Consider the following 26,511-nt stretch of genomic DNA (forward strand, 5'->3'; position numbering starts at 1 on the left):
GGACATATCTGGGAAATTTTCCACATTGTCGGGTAGATGCCAGTGTTGTAGCTGTACTTGGCTAGAGACGCAGCTAGTTCTGGAGCACAAGTCTTCAGCACTACAGCTGAGATTTTATCGGGGCCCATATCCCTCCAGCGCACTCAGCCGTTTCTTGATATCACGTGGAGTGAATCGAATTGGCTGAAGACTGGCCTCTGCGTTGGTGGAAATATTGGGAGGATGCCGAGATGGATCATCCAATCGGCACTTCTGGCTGAAGATGGTTGCAAACGCTTCAGCCTTGTCTTTTGCACTCACGTGCTGGACTCCGCCATCATTGAGGATGGGGATGTTTTCAGAGCCTCCTCCTCCCGATAATTGTTTAATTGTCCACCACCATTCACGACTGGATGTGGCAGGACTGCAGAGCTTTGTTCTGATCCGTTGGTTGTGGAATCGCTTAGCTCTGTCTATAGCATGTTGCTTCCGCTGTTTAGCATGCATGGACTGTTTAGTCCTGAGTTGTAGCATCACCAGGTCGCCACCTCATGTTTCCGTACGCCTGGTGCTGCTCCTGGCATGCTTTTCCACACTCCTTATTGAACCAGGTTTGATCCCCTGGCTTGTTGGTAATGGTAGAGTGAGGAATATGCCGGGCCATGAAGTTACAGATTGTGCGGATGGCCCACAGCGCCTCATGGATGTCCAAATCTCCCTGAGCACCAGTTTCCAACTACTTAAAGCAAATTATCTTTTTCAATTGCGCCTAACAAAGTGAATAACCTCACATTTCCCCACATTATACTCCATCTGCTACATTCTTGACCACTTACTTAACCTGTCCATATCCCTTTGCAGAGTCTTTGTGTCCTCCTCACAGCTTACTTTCCCTCCTACCTTTGTATTGTCAGCAAATTTGGATACATTACACTCGGTCCCTCCATCTAATTCATTAATATAGATTGTAAATAGCTGATCCTTGTAGCACAACTGTAATTACAGCCTGCCAACCTGAAAATGAAAATCTATGACAGAAGACAATGGATGCCAAGTCATTAGATGTATTCAAGAAGGAGATAGGTATATTTCTTAATGCTATAGGGATTGAGGGATATGGGGAAAAAGTGGGAACAGGGTACTGAGTTAGATGATTAGCCATGATCATTTTGAATTGCAGAGCAGGCCCGAAGGGGCAATTGGCCTACTCTTGCTCCTATTTTCTCTGTTTCTATGTTTCTATCCCTACTCTCTGTTTTCTGTCCATTAACAATCCTCTATCCATGCTAATATATTACCCCCAACCTCTTAAGTCCTTACTTGCATATCAACTTTTTATGTGGCACCTTATTGAATGGATTTTGAAATTCCAAATGCCCTACGTCCACTGGTTCCCCTTCATCCACATTGCTAGTTACATCCTCAAACCACTCCAATATATTTGTTCAACACGATTTCCATTCATTAAACCACGTTGACTCTGCCTAATCATATTATGATTTTCTCAGTGCCCTGTTAAAACTTCCTTAATAATGAATTCCAACATTTTCCCGACGACTGATATCAGGCTAACTTGCCTGTAGTTCCCTGTTTTCTCTCTCCCTCCTTTCTTGAATAACGGGGTTACATTTCCTACCTTCCAATCCACGGGGGACGTTCTAGGATCTAAGGAATTTTGGAAGATCAGAACCAATGCATCCACTATCTCTGCAGTCATCTCTTTGAGAACCCGAGGATTTAGGCCATCAGTTTCGTGGAATTTATCAGCTTTTAGTCCCATTAGTTTCTACTGTACTTTTTCTCTACTGATATTAATTACTTTAAGTTCCTCACTCTCATTAGCCCATTGGTTCCCCACTTTTTCTGGTATTTTTTTGTGCCTTCTAATATGAAGGCAGATCCAAAATATTTGTTTGGCGTCTCTGCTATTTCCTTACTCCCATTATAATTTCTCCTGTCTCAGCCTCTAAGGGACCAGCATTTACTTTTGCTACTCTCCTCCTTTGTATGTACCTGTAGAAGCTTTGACAATCTGTTTTATATTTCTTGCTACTTCACATTCATATTCTATTTTCTCCATTTTTATCAATTGTTTTGTTCATCATTTACTGATTTTAACAACTTTCCTCAGGCTTACTAATCTTCTTGGCAACATTATAGGCCTCTTCTTTTAATCTAATACTATACTTAACTTCATTAATTAGCCACGGATGAATCACGTTTCCCCTGGAGTTTTTATTTCACAATGAAATGTATATTCCTTGAAAGTATTGAAATATGTCTTTAATTGCTTGCCATTGCTTATCTACCGTCGGACCATTTAACCTAACTTCCCACTCTACCTTAGCCAACTCGCCCCTCATAACTATGTAATTGGCTTGATTTAAGTTTAAGACTTCGTTTCGGATTTAAATACCTCACTCTCACACTCAGTGTGAAATATTATCATATTATGATCACACTTCCCCAGACGATCATTCACTGTGAGATTACGAATTAACCCTGCCTGATTACACGATACAAGATCTAAAATAGACTGTTCCCTCGTTGGTTCCGCGATGTATTATTCTGGATACTGACTCAAATGTATTCCATGAACTTGTTCTCCACACTATCTTTGCCAATTTGATTTTCCAAGTCTATATGAAGATTAAAGTCCCCCACGATTGTTGCATTACCTTTGTTGCAACCTCACATTATTACTAGATTAATACTCTGTCCAACGATATTGTTACTATTAGAGCGCCTAAAAACTATTCCTACCAGTGTTTTCTGCCCATCATTCTTTTTTTATTTGCACCCGTACTGATTCTACTTCCTGATCCTTCGAGCCAAGGTCCTTTCTCACTAATACGTGGGAACATAGGAACAGGAGTAGGTAATTTAGCCCCTCATGCCTGCTCCGCTATTTGATAAGATCATGGCTGATCTGTGATCTAACTCCTTTTACCTGCCTTTGTTCCATATCGCTTAATACCTTTGGTTGCCAAAAAGCTATTTATCTCACATTTAAATTTAGCAATTGAGCTCGTAACAGTTGCCGTTTGCAGATTAATCAAAACTTCTACCACCCTTTGTGTGTAGACATGTTTGCTAATTCCACTCCTGAAATGTCTGGCTCTATTTTTTAGACTGTGCCCGCTACTCCTAGAATCCCCAACCACCGGAAATAGTTTCTCTCTATCCACCTTATCTGTTCCCCTTAATATCTTATAAGCTTCGATCAGATCACCCCTTACCTTCTAAACTCTAGAGAATACAACCCCAATTTCTGTAATCTCTCCTCGTAACTTAACCCCTGAAGTCCGGGTATCATTGTATTAAATCTACGGTGCACTCCCTCCAAGGCCAATATGTCCTTCCGAAGGTGCGGTGCCCAGAACTGCTCACAGTACTCCAGGTGCGGTCTAACCAGGGTTTTGTGTAGCTGCAGCATAACTTCTGCCCCCTTGTACTCCAGTCCTCGAGATATAAAGGCCAGCATTCCATGAGCCTTATTGATTATTTCTGCACCTGTTCATGACACTTCAATGATCTATGTACCTGAACTCCTAAGTCCCTTTGGACATCCACTGTTTTTATTTTTTTACCATTTAGAAATTACCCTGTTCTATCCTTTTTTGATCCAAAGTGGATGACCTCAGATTTGTCTAAACTGAATTGCATTTGCCACAGTTTTGCATATTCACCTAATCTATCAATATCGCTTTGTAATTTATGTTTTCATCAACACTGCTTATAATGCCACCAATCTTTGTGTCATCAGCAAACTTAGATATGAGACTTTCTATGGCTTCATCTAAGTCGTTAATAAATAATGTGAATTATACTCCTGTTCCTATGTTCCGATGTAGTAGTGAGAAAGGACCTTGGCTCGAAGGATCAGGAAGTAGAAGTAGAATACAGATCCCTGCGGGACTCCACTAGTCACATCGTGCCAATGTGAGTACCAATCCATTATCCCTACTCTCTGTCACCTTTCGCTCAGCCAACTTCCTAACCAAGTCCGTACTTTTCCCTCGATACCATGGGATACTATCTTAGCTAACAGATTGTTATGTGGGACCTTATAAAATGCCTTCTGATAGTCCATATAAATAACATCCATTGACATTCCCCTGTCCACTACTTTAGTCTCCTCTTCAAAAAATTCAATCAGGTTTGTCAGGCACGACCTACCTTTCACAAATCCATGCTGGCTCTCTCTGATTAACTGAAAATCCTCGAGGTGTTCAGTCACCCTATCCTTAATTATAGACTCCAGCATTTTCCCCACAACAAATGTTAGGCTAACTGGTCTATAATTCCCTGGTTTCTCTCTCTTTCCTTTCTTAAAAGCGGAGTGACATGTGTAATTTTCCAATCTAGAGGGACAGTTCCTGAATCTAGAGAACTTTGAAAGATTATAGTTATGACATCTGCAATGTGCTCACCGACTTCCTTTAAAAACCTGGGATGGAAACCATCTGGTCCTGGGGATTTGTCACTCTTTAGTGCTATTATCTTCTTCATTACTGTTGTTTTACTTATGTTAATTTTATTGAGTCCCTGTCCCCGATTCAATATTAGTTTTCTTGGGATTTCCGGCATGCTATCCTCTGTTTCTACTGTAAATACTGACACAAAGTAATTATTCAACTTGTCCACCATTTCCCCATTGTCAATGAAAATATCCCCACTTTCAGTTTTTAAGGGGCCAACATTGCTCCTGACCACCCTCTTTTTCCTAATATAACGAAAAATGTTCTTCGTATTGGTTTGCAAGTTTCTTTTCATACTCTCTTTTTGTTGCTCTTACTATCTGTTTTGTGACCCTTTGTTGATCTTTGTATCTTTCCAATTCGCCAGGATCTGTGCCATTTTTTGCCTTTTTGTATGCCCTTTCCTTAAGTCTTATACTGTCCCTTACCTCGTTCGTTGTCCATGGCCGTTTTTTTTGGCAAGTTTCGTTTAAACCATTAACAGATTTGCGCAGTTTACTGTGGACAGTCTCTGTCTCATCCCATTGATGTCGTCCTTACCCAGGTCTAGAATCTGAGCAGCTGATTCACTTTTTTCCCTTTCAAACACTACCTTGAACTCGATCATGTTATGATTGCTATTGGATAGATGTTCACGTACAGTTAAGCCTTTTATGCTAGTTTCCAGTCTATTTTCATATTCTCTTTGCCCCTCTTATTTCCATTTACACGTCCCCTCTGAGCTTTCGATATTCAGCCTGGTTGTCACTTGTATCATCAATCTGACATCTATCATACGCCCCCTTTTTCTGCTTCATCTTACTCTCTATCGCTTTCGTCATCCAGGGAGCTCTGGCTTTGGTTGCCCTACCGTTCTCGTAAGAATGCAACTAGACTGTACCCGAACCATCTCCTCTTTAAAGGCTGCTGATTGTTTGATTACAGTTTTTCCTGCCAAGCTTTGATTCCAATTTACCCGTGCCCGATCCGGTCTCAACCCACTGAAATGAGCCCTCCTCCAATTAAGTATTTTTACTCTTGATTGTTCCTTGTCCTTTTAGCTAATCTAAACCTTATGATACTATGATCACTGTTTCCCAAACGTTCCGCTATTTTACACTTCCTCAACTTGACCCAACTCATTCCCCAGACCCACATCCAGTAATGCCTCCTTCCTCGTTGGGCCAGAAACGTACTGATCAATAAAGTTCTTCTGAACACACTTCAGAAATTCTTCCACCTCTCTGGCCTTTACACTATTACTATCTCAGTCTATATTAGGATAGTTAAAGATCAATTTTCAGTGCCCTATGGTTCTTGCAGCACTCTTTATTTTCCCTGCAAATTTGTTCCTCCATATCCTTCCCACTAGTTGGTCGCCTATAGAAAAAATACACCAAGTAGTGTAATGGCACCTCGATTTTTTCTTAACTCTAAACAAATAGATTCTGCCCTTGACCCCTGCAGGACACCCTCTCTCTCTATCACTGCAAAATTCTCCTTAATCAACACTTCCCTATTTTTTCCTGAACATCTTGTATCCAGAATATTTAGTACTAAATCCTGCCCTTTTTTGATGCAGGTCTGCATTATCGCCACAACATCATATTCCCATGTGGCTCTTTGAGCCTGCAGCTCACCAACCTTATTTACCACACTTCATGTGTTCACACAAACACTGTAAACCTATCTTAGACTTTCTAGTATTCTCTTAGTCTGGTCCCATTGAATACCCTACTATTTCTTATTCTAGTGCTATCTATCTCTCCCAATCCATTATGCACTGTGTTTCTCATTTCCAATGCTACATCCTAGTCCCCACAGCACTAATGAACCTCCCCACGAGGAGAGTCGTTTCAGCTCGGTTGGCGTGCAATCCGTCCCGCCTCCCCCAGAACTGGTCCCAATGCCCCATGAATCTTACGCCCTTCCTCCTGCACCATCACTCCAGCCATGCATTCATCTGAACTATCGTCCTATTTCTAGTCTCATCTACGCATGGAAGCGGGAGGAATTCAGAGATTACTACTTTTAAGGTCCTGCTTATTAATCTCTTTCCTAGCTCCCTAAAATCTGCCTGCAGGACTTCATCCCTCTTTCGACCGATTACCGAGGATCTTCTACATCTACCTGAAAATGCATATACCACCTCGGTTTAACGTGTCCTACGAAAGTCGGCCCTTCCGGCAATACAGCTCTCCTTCAGTACTGACCCTCCGACACTACAGCGTTCCTTCAATGGTACGGTAGCATAGTGGTTATGTTACTGGACTAATAATCCCGAGGCCTGGATTAATATTCCGGAGTTATGACTTCAAATCCAGACACGGCAGCTGGGAAATATAAATTCAATTAAGTAAATAAAATCTGTAATTAGAAAACTAGTTCCAGCAATGGTTGCCATGAAACTACCAATTGTTGTGAAAACCCATCTGGTTCAGTAATGTCCTTCACGGAAGGAAATCTGGCCGATATGTGACTCCAGACCCACAGCAATGCGCTTGATTCTTATTGGCCCTTTGAAATGGCCGAGCAAGCCACTCAGTTGTAAAATCTCGCTTCAAAAAGTCGTAATAAGAATAAAACCGGACGGACCACTAGGCACCGGACACGACAAAGGCAAACAAGCAAAGTCGACCCTGCAAAGTCCTCCTCACGATATCTGGGGACTTGTGCCAAAATTGGGAGAGCTGTGCCACAGACTGGTCAAGTAACAGCCTGACATCGCCATACTCACAGAATCATACCTATCAGCCAACAACCCAGACTCTTCCATCACCATCCCTGGGTATGTGCTGTCCCACCGGCAGGACTGACCGACCAGAGGTGGCGGTGAAGTGATATACAGTTAGGAGGGAGTGGCCCTGGGAGTCCTCAACATTGACTCTGGATACCATGAAATCTCACGGCATCAGGCCAAACATGGACAAGGAAACCTCTTGCTGATTACCACCGACCGTCCTTCCTCAGATGATGAATAGTCTTCTCCATGTTGAGCACCACTTGGAGGAAGCACTGAAGGGTAGCAAGGGCACAGAATGTACTCTGGGTGGGGGACTTCAATGTCCATCACCAAGAGTGGCTCGGTAGCACCACTACTAGGCCGAGTCCTGAAGGACTTAACTGCCAGACTGGGCCTGCGGCAGGTGGTGAGCGAACCAACACAAGGGAAAATCCTACTTGACCTCGTTCTGACCAATCTCCCTGACGCATATGCATCTGTCCATGACAGTATTGGTAGGAGTGACCACCACACAGTCCTCGTGAAGATGAACTTCCGTCTTCGAACTGAGGACACCATCGAAAGGGTTGTGTTGATCAATCATTGTGCTAAATGGGATAGATTCAGAACAGACCCAGCAGCTCAAAACTGGGCATCCATGAGGTACTGTGGGCCATCAGCAGCAGCAGACTTGTATTCCAGCACCATCTGTAACCTCATGGCCCGGCATATTCCGCAGTCTACCATTACCAACAAAGCAGGTGATAAACTTTGGTTCAATGAGGAGTGTAGAAGAGCATGCCAGGAGCAGCACCAGGCGTACCTAAAAATGAGGTGCCAACCTGGTGAAGCTACAACCCTGGACTACATGCATGCTAAACAGCGGAATCAATATGCTATAGACAGAGCTAAGCGATTCCACAACCAACGGATCAGAACAAGGATCTGCAGTCCTGCCACATCCAGTCGTGAATGATGGTGGACAATTAAACAACTAACGGGAGGAGGAGGCTCTGTAAACATCCCCATCCTCTGTGATGGCAGCGTCCAGCACGTGATTGCACAAGACAAGGCTCAAGCGTTTGCAACCATCTTCAGCCAAAAGTGCCAAGTGGATGATCCATCTCGGCCTCCTCCCAATATTCAAACCATCACAGAAGCCAGTCTCCAGCCAATTCGATTCACTCCACGTGATATCAAGAAACGACTGTATGCACTGGATACAGCAAAGGCTATGGGCCCTGACAGCACCCCGGCTTTAGTGCTAAAGGCTTGTGCTACAGAACAAGCCGTGCCTCTAGCCAAGCTGTTCCAGTACAGCTACAATACTGTCATCTACCCGACAATGTGGAAAATTGCCCACGTAAAACCTGGCCACAAAAAACAGGACAAATCCAATCCGGCGAATTACCACCCCATCAGTCTACTCTCAATCATCAGCAAAGTGATGGAAGGTGTCCTCGACAATGCTATCAAGCGGCATTTACTCACCAATAACCTGCACACCGATGCTCAGTTTGAGTTCCGACAGGACCACTCGGCTCCAGACCTCATTACAGCCTTGGTCCAAACATGGACAAAAGAGCTGAATTCCAGAGGTGAGGTGAGAGTGACTGCCCTTGACATCAAGGCAGCATTTGACCGAGTGTGGCACCAAGGAGCCCTAGTAAAATTGAAGTCAATGGGAATCAGGGGAAAAACTCTCCAGTGGTTGGAGTCATACCTAGCACAAAGGAAGATGGTCGTGGTTTTTGGAGGACAATCATCTCAGCCCCAGGACATTGCTGCAGGAGTTCCTCAGGGCAGTGTCCTCGGTCCAACCATCTTCAGCTGCTTCATCAATGAACTTCCCTCCATCATAAGGTCAGAAATGGGGATGTTCGCTGATGACTGCACAGTGTTCATTTGCAATCGCAAACCCTCAGATAATGAAGCAATCAGTGCCCGCATGCAGCAGGACCTGGACAACATCCAGGCTTGGGCTGATAAGTGGCAAGTATCATTCGCGCCAGACAAGTGCCAGGCAATGACCATCTCCAAAAAGAGAGTCTAACCACCTCCCCTTGACATTCAACGGCATTACCAGCACCGAATCCCGCACCATCAACATCCTGGGGGTCACCAATTACCAGAAACTTAACTGGACCAGACACATAAATACTGTGGCTACAAGAGCAGGTCAGAGGCTGGGTATTCTATGGCAAGTAACTCACCTCCTGACTCCTCAAAGCCTTTCCACCTTCTACAAGGCACAAGTCAGGAGTGTGATGGAATACTCTCCACTTGCCTGGATGAGTGCAGTTGAACAACACTCAAGAAGCTCGACACCATCCAGGACAAAGCAGTCCACTTGATTTGCACCCCATCCACCACCCGAGACATTCACTCCCTTCACCACCGGCACACTGTGGCTGCAGTGTGTACCATCCACAGGATGCACTGCAGCAACTGGCCAAGGCTTCTTCGACAGCACCTCCCAAACCCAGCGACCTCTACCACCTAAAAGAACAAAGATGTGGAGATGTCGGTGATGGACTGGGGTGGAAAAAGGTAAGGAATCTTACAACACCAGGTTATAGTCCAACAGTTTTATTTGAAAATCACAAGCTTTCGGAGGCTTCCTCCTTCGTCAGGTGAATGTGGGATTCCATGAAAGGTACCGCATATATAGTCAGAGAACAATGCCTGGTGATTACAGTTAATCTTTCCAACTGCCCGTTATCCTTGCCTTGGAAATATATCTCATCTCCTTTATCGTCGCTGGGTCAAAATCCTGGAACTCCCTTCCTAACATCACTGTGGGAGAACCTTCACCACACGGACTGCAGCGGTTCAAGAAGGCTGCTCACCGCCACCTTCTCACGGGCAATTAGGGATGGGCAATAAATGCTGGCATCACCAGCGACGCCCACATCCCATGAACGAATAAAGAATAAAAAATACAGCCCCTCGGAAAGCACAGCACTCGCTCAGGACTGAACCTCTGACAGTATAGCACTCCCTTAGTACTGACACTCCGATAGTGCACCAATCCTTCAGTACTGACCCTCTCACAATACAGCGCTCCCTCAGTACTGCCTCTCCGACAGTAAACCACTCCCTCAGTAATGCCCCTTCGACAGTACAGCTTACGCTCAGTACTGCCCCTCCGACTGTGCAGCACTCTCTCAGTACTGCCGCTCCGACTGTGCAGCACTCTCTCAGTACTGACCTTCGGACAGTGCAGCACTCTCTCAGTACTGACCCTCTGATGGTACAGCACTCCCTCAGTATTGCACTGCAGCCTAGGCCTAATTATGTTTTCACATCTCTGGAGTTGGACTTGAACCCACAACCCTCTAACTCGGAGCTTAGGCTGTTACCACAGACTCAGGACTGTCACCTGAAAGGGGGAGAGGGAGATGGAGAGGCTTAGCGAGGGCATTCTGGAGCATGGATATGGCTTAAGGCACGGCTATCAAAAGTCGGACAAATAGACTGCAGATTTACAAGCGGTGGAGGAGCAGAGTGTTTGGGAGGGTTTGTAGACCTGATGGGCGTTACAGAGATAGGGAGGGGTGAGGCCCTGTTGGATTTAAGTGCAAGAAAGAATGAAAATAAGCTACAGGCTTATAAGACTGGAATCCATTGAAGCCCAGGGAATAAAAAAAGGGCAGTGGCAGTTTGGATATGAAATTGGCTAAGTGACAGGAAACAGAGAGTGGTGGTGAACGGTTGTTTTTTGGACTGGAGGGAGGTGTACATTGGTGTTGCACAGGGGTCGGAACGAGGACCACTGCTTTTCTTGATATATATCAATAACTTGGACTTGGGTGTACGGGGCACAATTTCAAAATTTGCATATGATACAAAACTTGTAAGTGTAGTGAACAATGAAGAGGATACCGGTCGACTTAAAGAAGATATAGACAGGCTGATGGAATGAGCGGACACATGGCAGATGAAATTTAACGCAGAGAAGTGAGAAGTGATACATTTTGGTAGGAAGAACGAGGAGAGACAATATAAACTAAATGGTACAATTTGAAAGGGGCTGGAGGAACAGAGAGACTTGGGGGTACATGTGTACAAATCTTTGAAGTTTGCAGAATAGGTTGAGAAAGCAGTTAGAAAAGCATATGGAATCCTGGATTTTATAAATAGAGGCATAGAGTATAAAAACATGGAAGGTTTGATGAACATTTATTAAAAAATGGTTCAAACACAACTGGGATATTGTGTCCAATTCTGGACACCACACTTTAGGAAGAATGTGAAGACATTGGAGAGGGTGCAGAAGAGATTTGCCGGAATGATTCCAGGGATGAATGATTTCAGTTACGGGGATGGACTGGAGAAGCTGCGATTGTTCTCCTTAGAGCAGAGAAGGTTGAGAGGTGATTTGATAGAGGTGTTTAAAATCATGAAAGGTCCAGTCAGAGTCGATAAGGAGAAACTGTTCCTATTGGTGGAAGGGTCAAGAACCAGAAGAAATAGATTTAGGGTGATTGGCAAAAGATCGAAGGGTGTCATGAGGAAAAGCTTTTTTACGCAGCGAGTAGTTATGATGTGGAATGCACTGCTGAGGAGATGGCGGAGGCAGGTTCAATTGTGGCTTTAAAAGGGAGTTGAATTAGTGATTGAAGGGAAAAGAAATTGCAGGGCTATGGGGGAAGTGCGAGAGATTTGACTAGCTGGATTGCTTTTGCAGAGAGCCCATGGCTTGACGGGCCGAATGGCCTCCTGCTGTGCTGTAACCAATCTATGATTCCATGGTTCTATGATTCTAGGTCAGTAAGTGTTTAGGTGATCCGTGAGCGTCTCAGCAATCAAAAACCCGAGTGTGGGGATGGAATCCGTTGCAAGGATGTGGAGATTGTGCGACCAAAAATCGTGACTTCCCAGTTTTTAACTGGAGGAAATTGTGGCTCGTCTCAAACAGAATGTGGGTCTGAGAACACAAAAATATTGGAAGGGTCAAGAGAGGCGGTGGTTTTGTCAGCGTCCATCTGAAAGTTGGTCCATGTCTGCGGAATCTGTCACCAAAGGGCAGCATGTAGATGAGAAAGAGGAGCGAGCGAAGGATTGGAACTTTAGAGACATCAGGGATAACGGTGATAGGGTGGGAAGAGAAGCTGCACCTGGCTCTGATCAGTTGGTGAGTGGAACCCAGCGAGGGGAGACCCACCACAAGAGGCCAGTGTCCGATGAACGAGGAGGTGACGGGTGGGTTTGCTGTCGGTATGGAGATGGGGAGGGGTGCACCATGGAGGGATTTAAACACAAGGATGAGAATTTTAAATTTAAGAGATATAGAACTGGGAGCCAGTGAGGTTCAGTTATGCCGAGCAGGAGCTGGTTGGAAAGGAACAACAGAATTTTGGATCATTCCAACTTTATGGAATGTGCAGGTTGGGTGGCCACTCAGGAGTGCATTGGAGGAATAGAGTCTGGAGGGGACAGAGGCATTGATGAGAGTTTCAATGGCAATGGACTGAGGGAGGAATGGAGGCGGGTGAGGGAATCACGGAGTCTTTGTAATGGAGGTCAAATCGGGTCATGAATTCAGCTCGGTGTTACACGGGACCAATTTTACTGGAGCTGTTAACCATTGTAGAATAAAAGGGTAAACATCTGCAGTAAAATAACGGAGAGCGGAATGTCAGGACGTTCAGTGTCCGTCCCCTAATATCACCTACAGTCATTTCTAGGCTGCAACCCTTAACCTGCCCTTTAACTGTCCCCGTGTCAGAGACTCAAAATTCATATATGAACTGGGAAACTTCAGGAACAGAGTGAAACGGGTCTGCTTATGTCCCTGAATTCAGTCCACACTGCGGAAAATCGGTATGAATTATAAATGAATCTCCAGGAGTGAAAATGGTCAATACAATTATATGGAAACTGTAAATGAAACCGCTCAGTATTGTTGGATCAGTCCTGTATGATCACGGCCTTATTCCCGAGAGAGGACTGATTAAGATAATATCCTGGGCTTTGAGATCCCGGGATTGTATCCAACACATTATTTTCATCTGATTCAAAGCTGCTGATATAATGTGTTTGTTCAAGCGACTGTATCTAATAGCAATGATCAGGAGTTTAACCGCGTCAGTGGAGATTTATCTCCTGTATAAATCAGGGCTTGTTGGAATGGATCAGGCCAACAGAAGTCACTTCTTCTCACAGAAATGGGATATCCAGTAATCTTTAAGATAGAAGATATTTATTATCCTATTCTTGCAGCCGTTGGAGTTCCAGGTAATCCGTTACCTCAGCTGTTAATGGTGTAAATCGATGTAAACTCTCCTGCTGTACTTGGCAAATTACTTTTTCTCCCTATTTTACACAGTCGCCTGTTTCGTTCTATCGGTTGAATGATGGAACTTGTGAATTATCTGCTCTTTCGGTCTTGCAGGAGCTGCATTTTCCCTGTAATTAACTTTGTGTATCCAACCTTGGCATTGTTACTGGATTATTCTCTGCACTGAATGTATTGGAATCAGGTGTCTGGGCTAAGAGCTGGTATCAGACCATCAGGAGCTGTGATCAGTTTCATGTTGTGGAATTAACCTGTCCTGGAATATATTTTCATCAATGTGTTTTCAGTGATTGATAATGAGACAGCTCACGGTCTCAGTGTTACAAGGAGGCAGCTCAATGTCCTCCCTCCCCAATAACATGCTTCAGTTTAACTGGGATTTCAATGTATTTATTGGTTATCACTGTTATGAAATATTATTCCATTATCTGTGTATCTGACCCCGCTTCAGATATCAGGCAACTGAACTGAGTTTGCTGATGACACTTTCACGTCTCCTTCTTTGCTTTACTGTGGATAAATTCATTGACTCTCACTGGACTTCATTGTAAAGTGAAATGTTTTGATGTTATATTTTATCAGTTCGCCCTGCATCTGTGGAATCAGGAGCTCTTCTATTTATCTGTAGATTATAAGTAACATGTTGGTGTTTTGTTAATTGAACAATCCCGCCATCTCTCGCTTTATTTTTAATTACAGGAGAAGGAATCTCAATGATTGTGAGATCTGTCTGGAAGAGGCAATTGATTCTGTTTATTCCATGATTTGTAGATGAAGTGAACAGTGTTGGTGAACAGGTGGAGATTTGGATGATCTGTAGAAACATTAAACTATTCCACAGAGGCTTCACTATTTAACAAACTGAGACTGAGAATAGGATCGGTGGGACACGGGGCTGGTGAACAGAATGCAGGGGCAGGATGATAGGATTTAATCAGATATGAAAATGGACTTGAGGAAGAAAATAGAGTGAGTGATAGAGAGGGTGAGTGAGAGGGAAAGCGAGAGGCTGTGGTGTGAATAATTCATCAGAATGAACTGCTGAAACTTCCAGTCCAAATAAACATAGAAAATGTGATTGGAAGGTTTTATTATGATGTGGTCAGATTGGGGGAGTTTTTATTGTGGGACTCACTCCTCATGTTTATATCCCTGTCAGGTCCTCAGTCTGTTTTTGTGAATGTTCCTTGTTTTCCAACTTAAAACTAAACATAAATAAAATTTAGTAAATAATAGAAGCAATAATTTCTTGATCGTGGTGAACGATTCGGATATTGTATTTTTAAATGTCGGCTGAATTCAATAAATAACGAGCTCGATTTAGTTAATACTTTTCAATTTAATTATAATTGAACGTGCAAAGTAAATTTATTGAATATATTTATACCGACCACAGGTTCCCTGATAGCAATAACCACAGAAATGAACTGTTGAATGTATTAGTTGGATTGTACTTGTGGGAACGACAGATTAGATTTCCTCTAACACTCTGCTGCATTCTCTCCCTGTGAATCCCAGACTCTCCTCCCACTGCATTGAATCCTCTGTCTCATCATCCCTTACTTCCGTTTGTCCTGTTTCCCAAACCATCTAATCATGACTCCCCTCCAGCTCCTACGTATTCCTTTCCTTGTCTCCCTCCCAATCTCACTCAATGGCTCAGTCTCCAGCTTCCTTTCCCGTTAAGTTCCAGGCCCTGTCGGCTCTCTAAACCCAGAGCAACAAACCAGATGTACCCCACCGCCCCCAACCCCCGTCTCCTCACCTTCCTGTCCCTCCGCTCTCTTTCCCCGTCATTCTGGAGCCCAAATCCGGCTTTAATCCGCTGGATTCCAGGTGTGTAAAACCCCTTCTCCGTTCCCCACCGGCACTGATCCCTCACTCAGCCCTTCCAGTGGGTCCGGTGCTCACTTTATTCACTGTCTGTATCCATCTCCCAATTCATTGTTTATCATTGTGTTTAAAAACATCTTTCCTCCTGAAAGCGCTGCCCAGGTCAATGAATCACTTTCCGCCCTTCGATGCAGCAACAAAGCTGGAAATTTCACCCCAGATCCTCTCAAACTGCTGCCTTGTCTCCAGGTCTGAGCAGTAATTTCTCTGCTTCCCTTTCTCTCTCTTACAGTTAACTTGGTGGCGATTGTGATCCTGTCCCGAGGAAAGTGCGGTCTCTCCAAATGTATCAGTGTCTACCTGGTGGGAATGGCAGTGGCCGATCTCCTGGTCGTTATCATTAATGTGATATTTTTGTGGATTGGTGCTATTTATTTCCCAGGATCATTCCTGAGCATTACTCCCGTGTGTACTTTTATTATCTTCTTGGGTGAAACAGCCACGGGGATTTCCGTTTGGTCCACAGTCGCTTTCACCTTTGATCGATTTGTGGTTATTTGTTGTGAGAAGCTGAAAATTAAATATTGTACCGAGAGAACGGGGACTGTGGTTCTGGGAACAGTGAGTGTGCTGGGCTGTTTAGTGAGTCTCCCCCGCTGCTTCACATATGAACCTCGATATATAATTGATAATGTTCCCTGGGGTTGTAAGATTAAACCGAGCTTCTTTACTTCCTCCGCATGGGCCGCATTTGAAATACTTGATCTCATTTTAACCCCTTGTGTCCCGGTCTGTCTGATTTTGCTGCTCAATGTTCTGACGGTCAGGCGTATTTTAGTGTCCAGCCGAGTCCGGAGGGGTCTCCGGGGCCGCAGCAATGGAGAAAATCACAAGGACCCAGAGATGGAGAACCGAAAGAAATCCATCATTTTACTCTTCAGTATATCGGGCAGTTTTATATTGTTATGGCTGACTCTTGTTTTCTTTTACATCTATGTGCGAATTGCAGACATTCATACTTATTTCTCCTACTCTGACCCTAACTATATCACAGAACACACAGCAAAGATGCTGCAGCTTCTCAGTTCCTGCACAAACACGTGTATTTATGTCCTGACCCAGACTAAATTCAGAGAGGAGCTGAAGAACGCGGTGAAATACCCGCTCAATCTAATTATTAAATTAGTGAAATCATAGAAAGAGGAGAAGGGTTTCAAACACTGGAACTAAATCACATTTCATTCTCCATCCTCTACATTCCTTAGGGAAAGGAAAGTATATTTTATATTAACAGCACAGAGCCCTGAAATGATCTTAAATCTGATTCTGATTATATATTTTATTGATAATTTGACCTATTGAGGCGGGGTTTACTCTGCAGACGACGATTGTTGCTCAAAATGGAGGCACTAAAGGGCTCAGCTGAACTTTAACTCAATGGCCGCCGGGCAAAATGGGCAAAACTGATAATCAAAGTCACTGCATTGGGCCTTACCAGAATGGGTGCACCCCACATAAATGGAGATAGAGAGGGAAGGAGAGAGGGAGGGAGAGAGAGAGAGAAAGACAGATAACGAAGGAGAGAGAGAGAAAGAGAGTGACAGAGAGAGGGTAGAGAGAGGGGTAGAGAGAGAGGGAGTGGGAAACTGAGAGAGAGAGTGAGACACGAGAGAGCCAGCGAAGAGAGAGAGGGAGAGGGAAAGACACACGCACACAAAGAGATAGAGAGAGAGAGAGTGATACAGAGAGACAGAGAGTGAGAGAGAAACAGAGGGTGAGAGACAGAGAGTGAGACAGTGAGTGAGAATGAGAGAGAGACAGAGAGAGAGACAAAGAGAGAAAGAGACGGACAGACACAGAGAGAGACAGAGGAGAAGAAAGACAGAGAAAGAGACAGAGTAAGACAGAAAGAAAGAGGCAGAGGGAGACAGAGTGAGGGAGAGAGAGGGAGAGAGAGAGAGAGAGACACAGAAATAGAGAGCGAGACAGTGATACAGAGAGACAGAGAATGAGAGAGAAACAGAAAATGAAAGACAGTGAACTAAACAGTGAGAGAGACATAGAGACTTAGAGAGAGAGACAAAGAGAGAGAGAAACATAGAGAAAAAAAGATGAACAGGGATAGAGACAGAAAGAGAGAGAGGCAGATAGGGAGAGAGAGAAGGCGAGCGAGATAGAGAGAGCGAGACAGTGAGACAAGAGAGAGAGAGATGGGGAGAGAGAGAGTCAAAGAGAGGGAGAGTGAGAAGGAGAGAGAGGCACATAGAGACACGCAAAGATAGAGAGTGAGCGAGCGAGATAGTGATAGAGAAATATGGTGAGAGACAGGGAGCGAGACGTGAGAGAGAAGACTGAGAGAGGCAGAGAGAGAGAGCGAGAGAGATCGAGGCAGAGAGAGAGAGAAAGAGAGAGAGAGAAGGTCAGAGAGAAGGAGACAGAGAGGGGCATAGAGAAAAAGACAGAGAGAGAAAGGGAAAGAGAGACAGAGTGAGACAGCGGGAGAGAGAGACAGAGAGGGGGCCAGAGAGAGACAGACAGCGAGACGGAGAGAGAAGACGGGGGCAAAATAAATACAACAATTAAAAAGCGCAGAAAATTAAGACAGATTCACATAAAACGGAGGGAGTGTGTGAGAGAGAGACCGAAACAAAGAGGGGCAGAGACAGAGTTACTCGGAGATGGAGAGAAATAAAAAGAGTTCGTAAGGCAGGAGAGGAAATGAGAGAAAGAAAGCAGATAGATATATTTTGAATATATATATATAATGAGAGAGAGCAAGCAGACATGGATGGAACGAGAGAGAGACAGACAAAGAATTACAAAGTGATAGAATAGAAATAACAAGATAGAAAAACACAGAAAAGAAACAGAGAACAAGCACAACGAAAGGCGGACAAACATATAAAGTGACAGGAGGGTAGAAGCAGGAGTGAGAATAGAACACAGAAAGTATTAAATAATCAAACAAACTGTGTGATCAGCCTAGACTGTGTGAGAGTGCTGACCAGCAGAACAGCAGCGGATGGAGCAGGCCGGACAGTTCATGTTTGTTCCGGGGTAACACGCTTGTGGATTTAATGTTGACATTTTTAAAGGTGGAGGCTGCACAATAAAGTCCCTCAGTCTTGTGTACCTGATCCTGATCATTACTTACTGCAGGAGTTTCCCAGCTGCTCTGTGTAGTAAAAGATAATCTGATAAACGAAAGCCTGAGACTAAATCGGCTTCAGCATGTATGAAGGCAATGGACTCTAAAAAGGATTGTTACTAACATATTGTAAAAGATCACACAGCAAAGGACAGATCACCATGGCAACAAGAACGATTCCTGAAGGGCGAGAGGTCGTTCGAACACCTGCCGATTTAACGTGCTAATGTTGTGGATATTGAGAGAAAACAAGTGAAATGTCAATCAATCGTGGGCTGTATTTGCAGGAACCTATTGTTGAAAAGTCACCGCCCAAGAGGTGTGATTCTGTGTTGAAAGGTCGGTAAAAGCTGGGTGGAAGTTGAGTGGGGAGAGACACAGATCCATCACGACTGCTCCAACTTCACCTTTCGCTTCCTGGCATCACCATCTCACCGGGAATCTTCCTGACTGCTCGCTACCTCCCAGCTTGTTGCCTCGATCCAGGTTTACAGATTTCCCGTGAAGCAGATGACCTGGCCACAAGAGAAAGCCACGCTACACTATAACGCTATCCACCAAAATACCTGGAATCATCCCGGCAAGCTTGAGCCAACCGTTAGTAAATAACTTTCGTTATGCGGTTAGTTGAATATTGACATTGATTTCCAAACGCTTATGCATTTTGGAATTCAGTACATGTTCTTTTTTGTTGTTAAAGCAATTCTAAATTGGACATAAACTCAAGGTGTTGTTGAAATTCTAATGTCAATTTTCGAGTATATTATCAATAATAAATGATTGTTTTAAGAACATAAGAACATAAGAAATTGGAGCAGGAGTAGGCCAATCGGCCCCTCGAGCCTGCTCCGCCATTCAATAAGATCATGGCTGATCTGATCCCAACCACAAATCTAAAGAACACAAGAAGTCGGAGCAGGACCCGGCCACATAGCCCCTGGGCCCTCTCCGCCACCCACAGGGCATTGACCGATCCGAACTCAGCTTCATGTCCAATTTCCTGCCCGCTCCCCATAACCCCTAATTCCCTTTACTTCTAGGAAACTGTCTATTTCTGTTTTAAATTTATCTAATGATGTAGCTTCCACAGCTTCCTGGGGCAGCAAATTCTACCGACCTACCACCCTCTGAGTGAAGAAGTTTCTCCTCATCTCAGTTTTGAAAGAGCAGCCCCTTATTCTAAGATTATGCCCCCTAGTTCTAGTTTCACCCATCTTTGGGAACATCCTTACTGCATCCACCCGATCAAGACCCTTCACAATCTTATATGTTTCAATAAGATCGCCTCTCATTCTTCTGAACTCCAATGAGTAGAGTCCCAATCTACTCAACCTCTCCTCATATGTCCGCCCCCTCATCCCCGGGATTAACCGAGTGAACCTTCTTTGTACTGCCTCGAGAGCAAGTATGTCTTTTCTTAAGTATGGAGACCAAAACTGTATGCAGTATTCCAGGTGCGGTCTCACCAATACCTTATATAACTGCAGCAATACCTCCTTGTTTTTATATTCTATCCCCCTAGCAATAAAAGCCAACATTCCGTTGGCTTTCTTGATCACCTGCTGCACCTGCATACCAACTTTTTGATTTTCTTGCACTAGGACCCCCAGATCCCTTTGTACTGCAGTACTTTCCAGTCTCTCGCCATTAAGAAAATAACTTGCTCTCTGATTTTTCCTGCCAAAGTGCATAACCTCACATTTTCCAATATTATATTGCATCTGCCAAATCTCCGCCCACTCACCCAGCCTGTCTATATCCCCTTGCAGGTTTTTCATGTCCTCCTCACTCTCTACTTTCCCTCCCATCTTTGTATCATCTGCAAATTTTGATATGTTGCACTCGGTCCCCTCCTCCAAATCGTTAATATAGATTGTAAAGAGTTGGGGACCCAGCACCGACCCCTGTGGAACACCACTGGTTACTGGTTGCCAGTCCGAAAATGAACCATTTATCCCAACTCTCTGCTTCCTGTTTGATAACCAATCCTCCACCCATGCCAGAATATTACCCCCAATCCCGTGATTTTTTATCTTAAGTAATAATCTTTTATGTGGCACCTTGTCGAATGCCTTCTGGAAGTCTAAATACACTACGTCCACTGGTTCCCCTTTATCCACCCTATACGTTATATCCTCGAAGAACTCAAGCAAATTTGTCAGACATGACTTCCCCTTCATAAAGCCATGCTGACTTTGTCCTATTAAATTATGCTTATCTAAATGTTCCGTTACTGTCTCCTTAATAATAGACTCCAAAATTTTACCCACCACAGATGTTAAGCTAACTGGCCTATAATTTCCAGCCTTCTGCCTACTACCCTTTTTAAATAACGGTGTTACATTAGCAGTTTTCCAATCTGCCGGGACCTCTCCTGAGTCCAGGGAATTTTGGAAAACTATCACCAAAGCATCCACAATCCCTACTGCCACTTCCCTCAAGACCCTAGGATGGAAGCCATCAGGTCCAGGGGATTTATCCGCCTTGAGTCCCATTATTTTACTGAGTACCATCTCTTGAGTGATTTTAATCGTATTTAGCTCCTCCCCCCCGAGAGTCCCCTGTTTGTCCAGTGTTGGGATATTCTTAGTGTCCTCTACTGTAAAGACTGAAACAAAATATTTGTTCAGCATTTTTGCCATCTCCATGTTTCCCACCATTAATTTCCCGGTCTCATCCTCTAAGGGACCTATGTTTGCCTTAGCCACCCTTTTTCTTTTTATATAACTATAGAAACTCTTGCTATCTGTTTTTATATTTTTTGCTAATTTCTTTTCATAATCTAACTTCCCTTTCTTAATCAATCCTTTAGTTACTTTTTGCTGTCTTTTGAAGAATTCCCAATCTTCTATCCTCCCACTAAGTTTGGCTACCTTATATGTCCTTGTTTTTAGTCGGATACTATCCTTGATTTCTTTACTTAGCCACGGGTGGCTGTCATTTCTTTTACACCCTTTTTTCCTCAGTGGAATATATTTATTTTGAAAGTTGTAAAATAACTCCCTAAATGAACACCACTGCTCATGTACCGTCTTACCCTTTAATCTATTTTCCCAGTCCACTTTAATCAATTCCGCTCTCATACCATCATAGTCTCCTTTATTCAAGCTCAGTACGCTTGTTTGAGAATCAACCTTCTCACCCTCTAATTGGATATGGAATTCAACCATGTTGTGGTCGCTTGTTCCAAGGGGATCCTTAACTAGGACATTATTAATTAATCCTGACTCATTACACAGGACCAGGTCCAAGGTTGCCTGCCCCCTTGTAGGATCAGTTACATACTGCTCAAGAAATCCATCCCTGATGCACTCAATGAACTCGTCCTCAAGGCTGCTCTGCCCAATTTGATTTGTCCAGTTAATATGATAATTAAAATCCCCCATAATTATGGCTGTTCCCTTATTACATGCCCCGACTATCTCCTGATTAATACTTCTTCCAGCAGAGTTGCAACTATTAGGAGGCCTATATACTACGCCCACTCATGTTTTTTTTCCCTTATTATTCCTTATCTCCACCCAAACTGTTTCATTATCTTGATGCTTTGTCCCAATATCATTTCTCTGTATTACAGTGATTCCTTCCTTTATTAACATAGCCACCCCACCTCCCCTTCCTTCCTGCCTGTCCTTCCTGATTGTTAAATACCCTGGCATATTTAATTCCCAGTCGTTGTCACCCTGCAGCCATGTTTCTGTAATGGCCACAAGATCATACCCATACGTAGTTATTTGTGCCGTTAACTCGTCCATTTTATTACGAATGCTACGTGCATTCAGATAAAGAACTTTCAAATCTGTTTTGTGACGCTTAGTTCCTGCTTTTTCCTTTTTTAACACTTTACCTATTACTCCATACCTTCTGTCCCTTCCTGTTACGCTTTCCTCTCTCTCCCTGCTCAGGTTCCCAACCCCCTGCCACTTTAGTTTAAACCCTCCCCAACAGCACTAGCAAACACTCCTCCTAGGACAGCGGTCCCGGCCCTGCCCAGGTGCAGACCGTCCGGTTTGTACTGGTCCCACCTCCCCCAGAACCGTTTCCAGTGTCCCAGGAATTTGAATCCCTCCCCCTTGCACCATTCCTCTAGCCACGTATTCATTTGAAATATCCTCCTATTTCTACTCTGACTAGCACGTGGCACTGGCAGCAATCCTGAGATTACTACCTTTGAGGTCCTATTTTTTAATTTACCTCCTAACTCCCTATATTCTGCTTTTAAGACCTCATCCCCTTTTTTACCTATATCGTTGGTGCCTATGTGCACCACGACAGCTGGCTGTTCGCCCTCCCCCTCCAAATACAAGTGCTTGTGCAGCAACTCATGAGCTGGAGCATGAATCCCAGTTCTAGTAGAAACCTGGGTAGAATTACAGAATAAAACCCCAACACCCACATCCGGTACCATATAGAATACACCATAAACAGTGCCCAGAACAGTATAAAGTTCCCTGATATCACAAACAGTAAAATTATGGATTTCCTTCGGCTCTCCATCTCTGGGTCTCTGGGACTCTCCCCACTGCTGTGACCCCGGAGTCTCCTGCGGGCTCTGCTGGCCACTAAAATGTATCTGACAGTGAAAACATTGAGCAACAGAATCAGAACAAATGGGATCCCCGGGGTGAGGATATAATGAAGGAGTTCGATGACTGCCCACACACGTGAAAACATAACAAGGACAGGTACAGCACAAAACCACGGTTTGTTGTAAAGCAAATACCGACCCGTGAACATAAAGAAGCAGGTGATGTTCTTTAAACAGATCACCACACTCACTGTTCCCAGAACCACAGCCGCCGTTCTCTCGGTGCAATATTTAGTTTTCAGATTCTGGCAACAAATGGCCACAAATCGATCGAAGGTGAAAGTGACGGTGAACCAGACGGAACAGTCTGTGGCTGCGAAAAGCAGGACGGCGTGGATATTACACACGGGGATGGACCACAGGAAACGAAACTGACCCTGATAGACAATGGGAATCTGCCTGAGTATCAGATCGAAGATAACGACCAGTAGATCCGCCGCTGCCATCGCCACCAGGTAACGAGTGACACATTTGGAGAGACCGCACTTTCCCCGAGATAGGATCACTATCGTCAATAAGTTAACTGTAAGGAAGGGAAATAAACAGGGCAATTGTTCATCAGGCTGGAACTGCCTGTAAATATTATTACCATCCCTGGATCAATGGTAATTATAGGTTCCATCTCTGGATCCCCTGTAAATATTATTCCCATCCCTGGCTCCCTGGTAAATATTTTTACTGTCTCTGGATCCCCTGTAAATATTAATCCCATCTAGCAATCCTGTGTAATTTTGAGCATCGTCTCTGGATTCCCTGTGAAAATTGGTACCCTCTCTGGATCCCCTGTAGATATTAGTAACGTCTCTGGATCTGCTGTAAATATTAGAACCGTTTATCGTTCCCCTGGAAATATGAGTACCGTCTCATGATCCACTCTGACTATTGGCCTTGTAGGACCGTCTGTGGGTCTCCTGTAAATATTAGTATTGTCACTATATTCCCTGTACATATTAGTACCGTCTCTGGATCAACTGTAAATATTAACACCATCTCTTTATTCCCTACAAATATTAGTGACGTCTCTAGATCTCCTGAAAATATTAATACCGTCTCTGGAAACTGTGCAAATATTACGACCGACTTTGGATCCCCTGTTAATTTTAGCATTGTCTATGGATCCCCCTGTAAATATTAGGACCGTCGCTGGATCCCCTGTAATGTTTAATACTGTCTCTGAATCCCCTATAAATATTAGTACCTTCCCTGTATCCCCTCTAAACATTAGTACTGTCTCTGGAGCCCCTGTAAATCTCAGTACCATCTCTGGTTACACTGTAAATATTAGTAAGGCCTCTGGATCCCTCGAAATATTAGTCGTGTCTCTGCATCCCCTGTAAAAATTAGAACCGTCTCTGGATACCCTGTAAATATTAGTACAGTCCCTCGATCCGGTGTTAACATCAGTATCGTCTGTGGACCTGTGTAAATATCAATACCGTCTCTGGACCCCCTGGAAATCTGAGTACCGTCTCTTGATCCACTCTGACTGTTGGTACAGTCTGTGGATCCCCTGCTTTTATTAGTACTGTCTGTGGTTCTTATGCAAATATTAGTTTTATCACTATGTTCCCTTCAAATATTAGTCCCGTCTCTGGATCCTCTGTCAATATCAGTCCCATCTGTGGTTCCACTGTAAATATTAGTTCCTTCTCTGTTAACCCCCTGAATATATTAGAACCATCTCTGGTCCCCCTCTCAATATTAGTAGAGTCTTTGCATGCCCTGTAAAAATAATACTGTCTCAGGACACCCTGTAAATATTAGTACAGTCCCTGGATTCAGTGCTAATATTAGTACAATCTGTGGATCTCTGCAAAAATTAGTGCTATCTCTGGACCCCTTGTAAATAATCGTACTGTCTCTGCAACCCCTTGCGGAGAATGACACACCCCAAAGACCCTCTAAAAACTGGCGCATCCTCAGGCACCCTGCAAATACAGATTCACTCCCAGGGACCGATTGTATATTAAATCTCACACCCAGACCACCCCCGTAAATATATTTCCCATCCCTGCTCCCCCAATAAATATATCTCCAATCCCGGGTACCGCCTCTGATTTTTAAGCTTGTTATTTAATCTTACCAGGAACACCAACAGCGGTGAGTGTGGGACACAGAATGCCAAGCACATTAACACAGTGACACACGGTTTATAGAATTAACAGCTGGATATAGAGCCTCACCGGAGACACCGACAGCGGTGAGAGTTGGACAGGGAATGAGATGAACAGTAATACAGTGAAACATGGTCTATTATATTAATAGCTGGAAATAGAGACTTTCCAGAGACACCAAGATCAGCGAGTGTGGGACATGGAATGATAAGAACAGTAAGACAGTGAAACATGTTTTATAGAATTAATAGCTGCAAAGACAGACTGACCAGAGGAACAAAGATCATCGAGTGTGGGGCAGGGAATGACAAGAAAAGTAATAAAGATTAACATGGTTTATAGAATTAATAGCTGGATATCGAGACTTACCAGAGACACCGACAGCAGCGAGGGGAGGATAGTAAATCACTTGTATACAGGCAAGGGCAAAATATATCCGATCCTCTAATGAGAATGAATCATAATGTGAATAAAGATATTGAAACATCCAGAATGGACTGTTCCTCTCTATTGTTCTCAGATTCCGACCCATTGTTGTAACATTCCAATCTATTGTTCTCAGATTCCGACCCATTGTTGTAACATTCCAATCTATTGTTCTCAGATTCCGACCCATTGTTGTAACATTCCAATCTATTGTTCTCAGATTCCGACCCATTGTTGTAACATTCCAATCTATTGTTCTCAGATTCCGACCCATTGTTGTAACATTCCAATCTATTGTTCTCAGATTCCGACCCATTGTTGTAACATTCCAATCTATTGTTCTCAGATTCCGACCCATTGTTGTAACATTCCAATCTATTGTTCTCAGATTCCGACCCATTGTTGTAACATTCCAATCTATTGTTCTCAGATTCCGACCCATTGTTGTAACATTCCAATCTATTGTTCTCAGATTCCGACCCATTGTTGTAACATTCCAATCTATTGTTCTCAGATTCCGACCCATTGTTGTAACATTCCAATCTATTGTTCTCAGATTCCGACCCATTGTTGTAACATTCCAATCTATTGTTCTCAGATTCCGACCCATTGTTGTAACATTCCAATCTATTGTTCTCAGATTCCGACCCATTGTTGTAACATTCCAATCTATTGTTCTCAGATTCCGACCCATTGTTGTAACATTCCAATCTATTGTTCTCAGATTCCGACCCATTGTTGTAACATTCCAATCTATTGTTCTCAGATTCCGACCCATTGTTGTAACATTCCAATCTATTGTTCTCAGATTCCGACCCATTGTTGTAACATTCCAATCTATTGTTCTCAGATTCCGACCCATTGTTGTAACATTCCAATCTATTGTTCTCAGATTCCGACCCATTGTTGTAACATTCCAATCTATTGTTCTCAGATTCCG

The 26,511-nt window shown here is 43.7% G+C and overlaps 1 protein-coding gene across 1 annotated transcript; it reads right to left on the bottom strand.

Annotated features, from left to right (window-relative positions):
* Positions 1–22,700: 22,700 nt before the first annotated feature.
* LOC137308891 (probable G-protein coupled receptor 139) lies at positions 22,701–25,719 on the bottom strand. Its single transcript, XM_067977329.1, has 2 exons — positions 25,515–25,719; positions 22,701–23,554 (listed from the first exon to the last, which is right to left on the bottom strand). Exons 1-2 carry the CDS (start codon positions 25,717–25,719, stop codon positions 22,701–22,703), a joined length of 1,059 nt encoding a protein of 352 aa, XP_067833430.1.
* Between the last annotated feature and the right edge of the window lie 792 nt (positions 25,720–26,511).

Source organism: Heptranchias perlo, chromosome 3 (genome assembly GCF_035084215.1).
Source record: "Heptranchias perlo isolate sHepPer1 chromosome 3, sHepPer1.hap1, whole genome shotgun sequence".
NCBI lineage: Eukaryota > Metazoa > Chordata > Chondrichthyes > Hexanchiformes > Hexanchidae > Heptranchias > Heptranchias perlo.

Coding starts and splice junctions, on each gene's coding strand:
- LOC137308891 (XM_067977329.1), bottom strand. CDS start 25,719: ATGGGTCGGAATCTGAGAACAATAGATTGGAATGTTACAACAATGGGT. Junction 23,555..25,514: donor CGCTGCTGTCGGTGTCTCTG/GTAAGTCTCGAT, acceptor CCTTCCTTACAG/TTAACTTATTGACGATAGTG.